The sequence below is a fragment of the Epinephelus fuscoguttatus genome, linkage group LG5, assembly GCF_011397635.1.
Source record: "Epinephelus fuscoguttatus linkage group LG5, E.fuscoguttatus.final_Chr_v1".
Classification (NCBI taxonomy): domain Eukaryota; kingdom Metazoa; phylum Chordata; class Actinopteri; order Perciformes; family Serranidae; genus Epinephelus; species Epinephelus fuscoguttatus.
The window spans coordinates 42,561,445-42,573,456 of record NC_064756.1 but is presented as its reverse complement, the minus strand read 5'-3'; the positions used below and the strand labels follow the sequence as shown (position 1 = coordinate 42,573,456).

The window sequence follows — 12,012 nt, the reverse complement described above, 5'->3', positions numbered from 1 at the left end:
TCCCCAAGTGGAGTCGCAAAAACCATCAAGCGCTACAACGAAACTGGCACACATGAGGACCGACCCAGGAAAGGAAGACCAAGAGTCACCTCTGCTTCTGAGGATAAGTTCATCCGAGTCACCAGCCTCAGAAATCGCAAGTTAACAGCAGCTCAGATCAGAGACCAGATGAATGCCACACAGAGTTCTAGCAGCAGACCCATCTCTAGAACAACTGTTAAGAGGAGACTGCGTGAATCGGGCCTTCATGGTCAAATAGCTGCTAGGAAACCACTGCTAAGGAGAGGCAACAAGCAGAAGAGATTTGTTTGGGCCAAGAAACACAAGGAATGGACATTAGACCAGTGGAAATCTGTGCTTTGGTCTGATGAGTCCAAATTTGAGATCTTTGGTTCCAACCGCCGTGTCTTTGTGAGACGCAGAAAAGGTGAACGGATGGATTCCACATGCCTGGTTCCCACTGTGAAGCATGGAGGAGGAGGTGTGATGGTGTGGGGGTGTTTTGCTGGTGACACTGTTGGGGATTTATTCAAAATTGAAGGCACACTGAACCAGCATGGCTACCACAGCATCCTGCAGCGACATGCCATCCCATCCGGTTTGCGCTTAGTTGGACGATCATTTATTTTTCAACAGGACAATGACCCCAAACACACCTCCAGGCTGTGTAAGGGCTATTTGACCAAGAAGGAGAGTGATGGAGTGCTGCGGCAGATGACCTGGCCTCCACAGTCACCGGACCTGAACCCAATCGAGATGGTTTGGGGTGAGTTGGACCGCAGAGTGAAGGCAAAGGGGCCAACAAGTGCTAAACACCTCTGGGAACTCCTTCAAGACTGTTGGAAAACCATTTGAGGTGACTACCTCTTGAAGCTCATTGAGAGAATGCCAAGAGTGTGCAAAGCAGTAATCAGAGCAAAGGGTGGCTATTTTGAAGAAACTAGAATATGAAACATGTTTTCAGTTATTTCACCTTTTTTTGTTAAGTACATAACTCCACATGTGTTCATTCATAGTTTTGATGCCTTCAGTGAGAATCTACAATGTAAATAGTCATGAAAATAAAGAAAACGCATTGAATGAGAAGGTGTGTCCAAACTTTTGGCCTGTACTGTATATATATAATAAACAAACGTTGAGGTTAGCACAACAAATGGAATGACGTGCAATTGAGTCACTATGACGAGCGCAAATTAATACACCAGAGTTGGAAGACCCACCTGCCAGTTCCCGGGGTGTCGGTCAGCTACAACAGCACCAGGGAGAGAGTTATGCATAAGAAGGGAGGAAAAAAACAAACTGGGGGCCAGCTCCTTATCCCCACTACTTTCAGGCAGCCTTAGGATGCAAAAGCAGAACGGCAAGCGGTGTAAACGTTGTAGTTACATTAATGGAAACAAACTGAAAATGATAACGCACAGTACGGCATGACCCAGATGTGCTTATCACCGGCACCCTTCAATGATGTAGTCTGTAATGACATGACAAGACACAATAACCTTTGGATGATATTTTTTCTGGTGGCACACTGGTGGAAATGGAGCGGTGTGGATCAGTGTGGATGAATGAAAATGAAAACAATAGGATGGTAACGCCTTATGTGACACTGTAAATGTAATTATATTACCTGAAATCCTGTTAGTAATGGGGAATATAAAAACATAATATATTACTGTAACGTGTGACTTTTCTAATGTGTTACCACTAAAACTGGATGAATGTTAGTTCAATTTTCACTCTCTTTCACCTCTGGTAAGGTCGCCACCACCTCCTGGGAAAAAATCTGTCTCTTTAGCTGCTAAATTCTCCACTGTGTTCAGCAGCTAGTCTCTAAGAATGTCTGTCTACTGTTTGCTGCTGAGCAGGTAGTTTACAATGGCTTTACCAGCTTTACTTTGTCACTGAAAACAGTGCTGCTGCTGGAAACCAGGATGATGAGCTCAGTGTGCACAGTGGGAAAGCCAAGACAATGAGCTCAAGGATGCTAAAATGTTCAGTAGAGCTGCAGGAAAGGGTTGGTTATAATGCTCTGTGGGCACATCACTGCAAGTAAGCCCTTTCACATCGCACATGTTAACAACTGATATGATCAATTGTTAACATAAAAGTCTTGATTAATGCAGCTTTAATGAGTTATTCTTCTGTCTGAATAATTCTAGATAAAACTGTGCTCTGAGAGCACTGAGCACTCACATCCATTTACTTGAGATCTGTTCCATGTTTCTCTCCCCTTTGCATTGCCTCTGCTAGCTACTGATGTACAGCATGAACTCTGCTACGGTGACACAATAAGCAGACTGGATGCCATTACCTTAGAGAATCATGTGCAGAAAAAAGTTGGCTTTTTCAAGGCTTTGTGGGATTTTACAAGCTAGACAATGTTCCAGATAGGTGTTTCAGTTGGCCCTGCTTGATGATTATTGGTGGTTGAATATTTGCATTTGCATGTTTAATGTACTTCTAATTCTTTCAATTTGCATAATGGCCCTTTTGCTATCCATCTGAAGTCACTTAGAGGCAAGGGAGCAAATGGCTCGCTGATCTCTGCCGTTTCACTGCATAATTTTCCCATTCCCGCTGATGGCCGTGGTTGGCATCCATTGTAATAGGCCGTCTGATTAGTGATTAAAATGTTTACCGGTACATGGGGAAATAGATCCAGGCAATAGGCCACCTCTGGAGCCTAAGCACGCAGCTGGCTTCACATAGACAAATGGCTTGGTGGCTGATGTCTTTTTAACCATGTACTTAGTTGGCAAAATGGTGAATGCTGGGAAAACAGCAAGAGGGAGGTTTACTGATGCATTAAATCATACACCATGCCAATAAGATTATAGCTTTTTTTGCTTTACCATTTGTCCCAGATGGGTGGATTTACAATTGCACGATGATGTTAGACTAGTTGATGTTGGTTCTCTGGTCAAAATCAAGGCAGTATTAGATTATTCTGAGTTCATTACATATGGTTCTTGTTGCTTTGGAGAACAACAAACATCCCTGTTCTACAGGCTGTTTCCTCTTTTATTCCTTCAAATGCAAATCTGTATAATATGGGTTGGATGTCAAATCACACTGCAGAGTAAACACACCATGGTGAGCTGTACATGTTTAATGTCAAGAGCAGGTTGTTCACCAATCAGAAGATCAGCAGTTTGATCCCCAGCTTCTCCATTCCACATGCCAAAGTGTCCTTGAGCAAGATACTGAACCCAGTGGTTGCTCCGTCGGTGTGTAAGTGTGCTAAAAACTGAGCAGCAGGTGACGCCCGGCATGGTAGCCTTGGCCACCAGCGCATGACTGTGTGTGTGAATGGGTGAATGTGCATAGAAAGGCACTATACAAATACAGGTCAATTTACCATTTAAGCTACTTTAGAATCAGAATCAGTTTCAGTTTTAGCCACACTATAATTATTTTGAATAAAAGTTTGTATTGCTAAATTATATATTTATATATTTTTTCCTTTCATCCTGCTGCCATTATAGTGATCATTTCTTTGTCTGAAGTCGTTGTCATGCACATGCATACATGTTAAAGTTGAATATAAACCTGGTCACATGTACAGTAGGCTATATATAGCCAAGAAATAAGCTCTCACCAGGAGATCTAGCTGTGGAATCAGGTTTCTCTCATGCCTGCTACATGAATTACAGAAACCAGGTCTCTCCTGTACATGGTGCTTCTCTTCAGCATATGTAAAACCACAACATGCCATTTTTTAATTTTTTATTTCTGGTAGTTGATGAATTAAATAAACATGATGAATTACAGTAATTAGCTAAATGTAAAAATTTTGGTAGAGCAGATTTTCTAAAAAATTTGGACAAAGCCAAGCTAGCTGTTTCCCTGTGCTCCCAGTGTTTTTGCTGAGCTAAGATTAACTGCCTTCTGTCTGTCTTCATATTTAGCATACAGCTCCAAGAGTGGGTTCAATCTTCTCATCTCACTCCCGACAAGACAACAAATGAACTTGGTTCCCAAAATTTTCAGATTACTGCAGAGTTCCAATTGTTACCTGTTTATGCAAGTTCATATAAGTACACAGGGCCCTATTTAAATGATAATGTAGCACATGGTCTAAAGTGCATAATGCAAGTGAATTTGATAAACAGCTCATAATCTGGGCGCACAGTAAAGCACAGGGTGCAAAGGGGTTGTATTTAGTCCCCTAACTAAACATTGGTGTGCTTTGGGTATAACATCAGAGTGTCATCTCCCATTCCCTTTAAATGCCAGTTGTGCCTGCACTGCTGTTTGTTTACATGGTGGATTCGGCACATTGAAGCGGTGAGTGGTTTTCTGCTGAGAGTGATGCAGTAAGAGCAGTGATCTCACTGCTGCAAATATCGTGGTCCTTTTAAGCAGCAAAACTAAAAACTGTAGATAGAAACTTGACAGAGAAAACAGAACTACACTTTAACCATCTGAAAAAAATCACTTAAGTTACACTGCTCCTCATGTGTAAATGCAGCAGGAAGTTGGACAGCAGCTCTGCTCTGATCTCTGCTACATTCACATTTTAGAGAATGTCATTAATATTTTCCTCATTAAAGATGAATTATTTCACACACCTGTAACCCATATGCGCATTCCTGTGAGCGTAACAAGCAGAGTGTTCGCCTGTTGTGAACCTGCCTATGTAGGCACATCTTACAATGTGAATAATGACCCCTTTATACAGCAAGAAACTACTGCACCATTCTGACTTCAGAACCGTTTTTGTTGGTCGATGGCGCAGTCGCTTTCTGCTGTCTCAAAGCAGCAATATGCTAAGAGTGCCCCAGACTACACTTCATTTTAACGCCGGAATTCCACTGGATGTCCGTCAATCCCCACCGGCTGCGTTTGCTGTGCGGAGCAGTGCAGCTCTGCTGGACAGCGGGAGTCACGAGGACCCACGACCCAATTCATGCATAATTGCGCGATGTAACAAGATGTAGTTTCTATAAACAGAACCACAAAACCAGAGGAGTAGCAGAAAGACATCTTGGTGCACCTCCATGATTAACATCTCCTCGTCCATGGTGTCAACTAGGCTTGTGCCGATTTCTGGTTTAACCGGTTCGGTCTGGTTTAAGAACTCCACCCGGTTTAATTCACGTCAACCGGATAAACCGGGTGGGGGGGGGGGAGCTTTTCACATCAGCGGCATGTCAAGGGACTATATTCAACTTATCTTGCATTGTAACATGCATTATGACAACTTAATAAGGTTTATGTATGTTTTTAAATGAAGTGGAGGAGCCTACATGTGTTTTGTTTAGTTTGTCTCAGAGGATCCGCAGACTGCAGACTCCGCAGCACTGTTGCCAACTCCTCAGTAAGAAAAGCAGCTATTGGCTGTCCTAAAAGTCGCTAGAAGTCGCTAAATGACGTCATTGACTAATTTGCATATTTGCCCATATGCATATAATTGTAATGGCTGCTGTAGGAGAGAGGAGTAACGTCGTGGGAGAGACAAAAACTGAGTAAAAAAACACCCTGAATATGTTTAGAACTACAAATTAACCTACTTTCAGTGATTTATATTGTGCGGAGTCTGCATGTTCTCCCCATGTCAGCGTGGGTTCTCTCCGGCACTCCGGCTTCCTCCCACAGTCCAAAGACATGCAGATTGGGGACTAGGTTAATTGGTGACTCTAAATTGTCCGTAGGTGTGAATGTGAGTGTGAATGGTGTTTGTCTCTATGTGTCAGCCCTGCGATAGTCTGGCGACCTGTCCAGGGTGTACTCTGCCTCTTGCCCGATGTAGCTGGGATAGGCTCCAGCCCCCCCGCAACCCTCAAGAGGATGAAGTGGTTAGAAGATGAATGAATGAATGAATCCCGCCCTGACTGTAAACCAGGTCGGGTCAGCATGCGCGATTCACTTGCAGTCTGGACATGGAGGGGTTAACATCTCCTGCTCTGACTGCTGCTGGGAGGGAGGACTGGGCCGTCTGTGACCTTTGGTGTATTGGCGGTTAATACAGCATTATCACCACCTAGTGGGTTGGAAGTACATTACACTTATAATGGGCTTTTATTGGGAAAAATAGCTCAAATGTGTGGGCAGCACGGTGGTGTGGTGGTTAGCACTCTTGCCTCACAGCAAGAGGGTAGCCGGTTCGATCCCGGGCGTGGGAGCCCTTCTGTGTGGAGTTTGCATGTTCTCCCCGTGTCAGTGTGGGTTCTCTCCGGGCACTCCGGCTTCCTCCCACAGTCCAAAGACATGCAGATTGGGGACTAGGTTAATTGGTAACTCTAAATTGTCCGTAGGTGTGAATGTGAGCGTGAATGGTTGTTTGTCTCTATGTGTCAGCCCTGCGATAGTCTGGGGACCTGTCCAGGGTGTACCCTGCCTCTCGTCCGATGTCAGCTGAGATAGGCTCCAGCCCCCCCGCGACCCTCAGGAGGATGAAGCGGTTAGAAGAAGATGAGCTCAAATGTGACCCCCAGTGGTAAAATTAAGTATATAATTCGATATATCGGTTCGGTTAGATATTTGGTTTTAAATCAAACTGGTTGGAAAATTTTCAAACCGGCACAAGCCTAGTGTCAACGGGGTGAAATGACATCTGAAAACCTCTGACCTGTTGACTTCAGGCCTGCCTCCGCCCATTATGATGTTTTCAAGGTGTAGTGCAGGGAATATGATCCGCCGTGAGCACTGTGTATTTTATTTTCTGTGCACAACTTCCTGCCCCGCACGATCTGCTCCGTGCTGAATTGCTGCGTTGTGCTCCGTTGTCCGGTAAAAATAGAAGTCCTGCGTATCTGTTGCGGAGGGCTCCGGAGCACCGCAGCTGTGACGGAGCCGGAACGCAGCACAGCCGCAGTGGGTGGAAGCACACACATTGACTAGAATTGAAACGTATCAGCTCCACTGCCGTTCCGGAGCGCAGATGCAACCAACACGTATCTGGTGGAATTTGGGGGTAAGACCTACACGCCCATGGACGCACAGATGGGCGCAAGTACATTTGCTACTGACAACATGTGGACATTGGCTATGAAAGTGACAACTGTGTTGGTCTAAAACTAGTAATGACAGTTACGCTGCCATCTGCACCACTTTGCACCGGGCGAGATAGGGCCCAAAGATTGTCATGACGCCTGAGTGCTTTCACGCCTGATCACATCATGTGGAGATGGAAACACATACTGACCACATCAAATAAACTGGCAGACAAAGCATACATCATTTGTGATTGTGGGGCTGAATTACAATGACAAGTGAAAAACACACTACATTTATATTAAGATAAGACTTGGTGACGCTATGTTGATGCTCTGAGTATCCAGTCTCAGTTCTATAATGCTGATTTTGTCATTGCCTGGAAGCGTCTGATTCGGAAAGGTGAAAGGTCATAGGAGGGCACTTCTCCCAGGGTGAGTTCACACAGGAGCTTGCCAATGATTGGTCCAAACTTGAAGCCGTGACCTGGAGAAGAGAAGTCATTACAGTGAGCAAAGTACGTACACAGATCATTAAACCATGTCAGATGAATCAGCATCCTAATCTGAGCAAATCTCGGCCATGCACCTTATAGTTAGCCTATAAATAGCCTGCATCTCTGGGCCTTTGTCTAAGTCAGGCGGTGGGTTCAAGCCCCACATGAGTGAATGCATAAAAGAAGAGTAAACCTGTTGCAATGCCTGTCACTGAGCATCTAGTCACTTTAGTGAACTGGGACCAAATGCTAAATTAAGGGGGATTTGTCCTTTCTCTGTGTAATGGCTTCATGTGCTCAAGCCCAGGAGTGAGATGAGAGAGTGCTATTTTCAAAATGCAGCAGTCTGATTGTCCTTGTTGCTAAGGTCTGAGAGGCAAATTGTGAATGTCAACAGGGTTTGAGGAATGCAACACATCACCATCTGACAAAGGTCTCGGAGCTCCTGTGGATTCTGCCTGGCTTTGAAGTCATAAAAGCTTGGCTCTGACAGTTTGGCCACGTGAATTTTCATCTCGCCAGAGAAGGAGAATGGAAAACCTCAATAGATGGCCAAGCCCACAGGGTGACTTTGTAGCCATGGCAACCCCCCAGTACTTGCTTTAAAGCACTTGTGTCGGGCTTTGATGACAAATGCACGTAGTGAAGGAGGGGGAGGAAGGCAACACATTTTTTCTTCTGTATTAGGCAGAAGCCCTGTGAACTTCTCCAATATGACTTTGAGCATCTTTACTGCTGCTGGGGAATGAGCACAAAGAGCACAGGTAATAATTAATACAGACTAATAAAAAGAATGAGCAGTGCTGCTCTCTGAAGACAATGGGCCTCATTCACAAACAGCGTGTAAACACAAATCTGTGCTTAAACTGTGTGTACAAGGGCTTCACATACAAATACAGGATTCATCAATATTTTCTTACCTGAATTTTTCATACTCTGCCAACAGATTGAAAACTGCCTCAGACCATGCGTTCACACAAATGATAAAGGCCCGGCTGTCTTAGAAAATTTAGACACATACCTTTAGACTAAATACATTGATAGCATATTAATACTGCATTTATTAAAAAGGGCTTTAATAAACAACAATATTAAAAACCATTAATTTACACATGCATCGGACAAATGTTTTAATTAAAAATAATGCCCTTTCATCCCCATCAGCAATGGTCATAATTAGAATATTTAATTTAATGGTGTCCCTGTTCTTCATTACGATGGAGTACATACCATATTTAAATTGACCAGTTTTGGTGTGCACTATTTTTTGACTTGGCCATAATGATCGGTCATTCCCACAAATTTCTGTGCCATTGCTCTATGCAGAAAGACTCAGATCCACTAACACAGGCACAGAAAATTAGCCAATGTGCTTGTGCCATTAATCCAATTGTAATTTTGTATTTGCACTTCTTTTGTGCACAAAGAAACAACATTTCTACACACAGCTTAGTGAATGAGGCCCAATATGATTTCAGTAATGCAACAATGAAGTTATGGTAATTAGCAATTTCCAACTCTGGGGTTCAGAAAACTTAAGCTTTATGATATGAAATTACCTTTAAAAGACTAGAATTACTGCCTTGCGGTTGTATGGCTCCACAAATGTGTCAAGTTGCAGTTACAGTTTACATGGATGCTTCACACACATCTTCCCCCCAACAGCACAGAAGATCTATACAATCAGCAGTTTAAAGGTGGACACCGAAGTCACCAATTCAGTATCTGACCAGATGTCTCTCCTTCTGTTCTTGAGATATGACGTTGATAGTGGCCAGAAAAGTGTATATATGGATTATTATGATGTCAACGTGACAACATGTTTTGTGAGGTCACAATGACCTTGACCTTTGACCATCAAATTCTAATCAATTCATTCTTGAATCCAACTGGAAGTTTGCACTAAATATGAGGAAACTCAAGACCTTCATCACACCTTTTTGAGATATCACCTTGATGAAATAAGATGGATGCAAGGTCACAGTGACCTTTAACCACCAAATTCTAATCTGTTCATCCTTGAGTCCAAGAAGAAGCCAAATGTGAAGAAATTCCCTCAAGGTGTTCTTTGGATACCACTTTCATGAGGATGTGACTTATTGAGTTCACAGTGACCTTGTCCTTTGACCACCAAATTCCAATCAGTTCATCCTTGTCTCAAAGTGGATGTTTGTGCTAAATTTGGAGAGAAGACATTTTAGAGACTGGATGTAGGGATGAAGAAACTGATGGATGGATGGCTAGTTACGAAAGCTAACAAACATGAATGCCTTACCCAGTGGGTGGTAGTTACAAATTACATTTACTCCAATTACTATAACAACATTTCTTGTAGTTGAGTATAGGGCCGTAACAGTACATGTATTTGTGTCGAACCGTTTGGTACACGACTTTCGGTTTGGCACGACCCTGTAACGAAATATTTGGCGCAGGATATTATTTTATTTTATTTTGTTTTGTTTTATTTTAATTCCGTTTTTGCGAGCCAAACCTTTTGAAATATCTAGTTCCCCGATTGACATAATTGAGTGACGGACCGAGTCCAACCGTAAATCTCCGCTTTCACTTTGTGCAGCGCATTCTTGCATTTTGACAACATGGCAAGTGAGCCTGATGAACCTGAAGACCCACCCACAAACCTTAAGTCCTCCGTTTGGGAACACTTTGGTTTCAGGGTAAAATACGAAGATGGAAATAAACAAGTGGACAAGACAAAAGCAGTGTGCCGACACCGCAGAACAGCGGTCGGGTATGTACTTGGAAACACGTCTAACATGCTTACGCATCTAAAGCAACACCACTCGAATTTGAACGTTAACCGGCACGACTAGAAAAAGCAATCTGGTGCAAACTACAATATTGTCGCCGTTTAAAAAGAAAGAGCGTTTCCCTGACCATTGCGCTAAAGAAATAACCAACGCCATTGGAGTTGAGTAAAATTGTTTAAGCTGCACTTTAGATATAAGCATGTTTTGTTGACTGCACTTTAACAAAGTGGGAAAGCTAAGTGAGTTCCTAGTAAAACTGAATCTGAGCAGGCTTTAAAGCTGACCAGCTGCACTATACTTTTTATTTTTTTGAGTAAAACTGTTTAAGCAGAAATGTATATTTATATTTTCTTTCAAAAAATGTGTTAAAAAAACAGCAGGATTTTATTTTTCACTTTTATATTTCTATTTTCATTCAAACAATGTGAAAAAGCAGGATTTTATTTTATTATTTGTTTCATTCAAAAATTGGGTAAAAAGAGTTAACTGCTGTGGTGCTATGTTTTAATAAGGTCACCAATAAGTAAAAGATATTTAATAGTTGTCTATTTTTTTCATTACTGTACCGAAAAAAAAAAAGAACCGTGACTTGTGTACCGAGGTACGTACTGAACCGAGATTTTTGTGTACCGTTACACCCCTAGTTGAGTATCTTTAAAAATCAGTAACTTTACCTTTACTGAATTATCTTTCATTTAAAGTATTGCACTTCGCTATTCCTCAAGTCACATCCATCACAAAGTAAAAACAAAAGATGAAAAGGCCTGATAAACTGTCAGAATGGAGCAAAAAGGGCACAAATCAGTGGCTGCAGCAAAGCAGATGCTGCTGGTGTGTCTGCAGCTCTGGGAGGGCAGAGGTCTTGATAGAAGACACCGTAACATACATGTTGTAAATGTATAGGGTCAATGGGCATATGTCAGGGTTTTGAGGAGTGTGGTTGCATCCGGGCCAGACCAAGCAGTTTATTAACAGTACATGAGTGCAATATTACAAAGGATTACATCATGATGGAGAATGATTCTGGCTAGGAGAGACTGAGTGCTCTGGTTACATTTTGCTTTGAGAATGAACCAGCTGAGAAGTTGAACCTAGAAAAGACTGAAGAGGACTTTGCGGCCCACAAGACTGGCAGAATGTCAGGTGACAACAAACTCACAGATGGATGTAACTCACTGTACAGATAGACAACAACAACCATCCCACATGATGTGAACATGGCATAAAGGCATACCTCAGCAGCATCATCTCAAAATAATACTACACTTTTATGAAATTAACATTCATGGAGAAATATCACTTATACTATATAATATATTACTGACTACTAGGGGTGGGGAAAAAATCTATACAGCATAGTATCGCGATATTTTGCGTAGTGACATTTTAATACAACTTTTGGTACTAGAATAATAAAAAGCAATTGCTTTTTCTGTCCACTAGATGGTGCTGATGTTTTTTTTCCTGATGAGGGCAGCAGAGGTCTCAGTCAGTGGCATTTCGCAGAAAAAAAAATTTGAAAGGAATTGGCGATTAACCAAACTGGAAGAATCTCGTTTAATCTGGACAGACAGTCTCAAAACTTATAAGAGGGGCCTCCGCAATGCCAGAGCAAACTATTACTCAGCATTAATAGAAGACAATAAGAACAACCCCAGGTTTCTTTTCAGCACTGTAGCCAGGCTGACTGAGAGTCAGAGCTCTATTGAGCCTTGTATTCCTTTAGCCCTTAGCAGTAATGATTTTATGAGCTTTTTTAATGACAAAATTCTAACTATTAGAGGCAAAATTCATGACCTCCTGTCCTCAGAT

At 42.4% G+C, this 12,012-nt stretch overlaps 1 protein-coding gene across 1 annotated transcript in view; it reads right to left on the bottom strand.

Moving 5' to 3' along the window:
- Positions 1-1,110: 1,110 nt before the first annotated feature.
- Positions 1,111-12,012, bottom strand: part of pipox (pipecolic acid oxidase) — a 90,610-nt gene continuing 79,708 nt past the window's right edge. Inside the window, exon 8 of the mRNA XM_049576813.1 lies at positions 1,111-7,422. Within this exon, the coding sequence (XP_049432770.1) occupies positions 7,292-7,422 (131 nt within the window). The 3' untranslated portion in view covers positions 1,111-7,291. The remainder of the gene's footprint in view (positions 7,423-12,012) is intronic.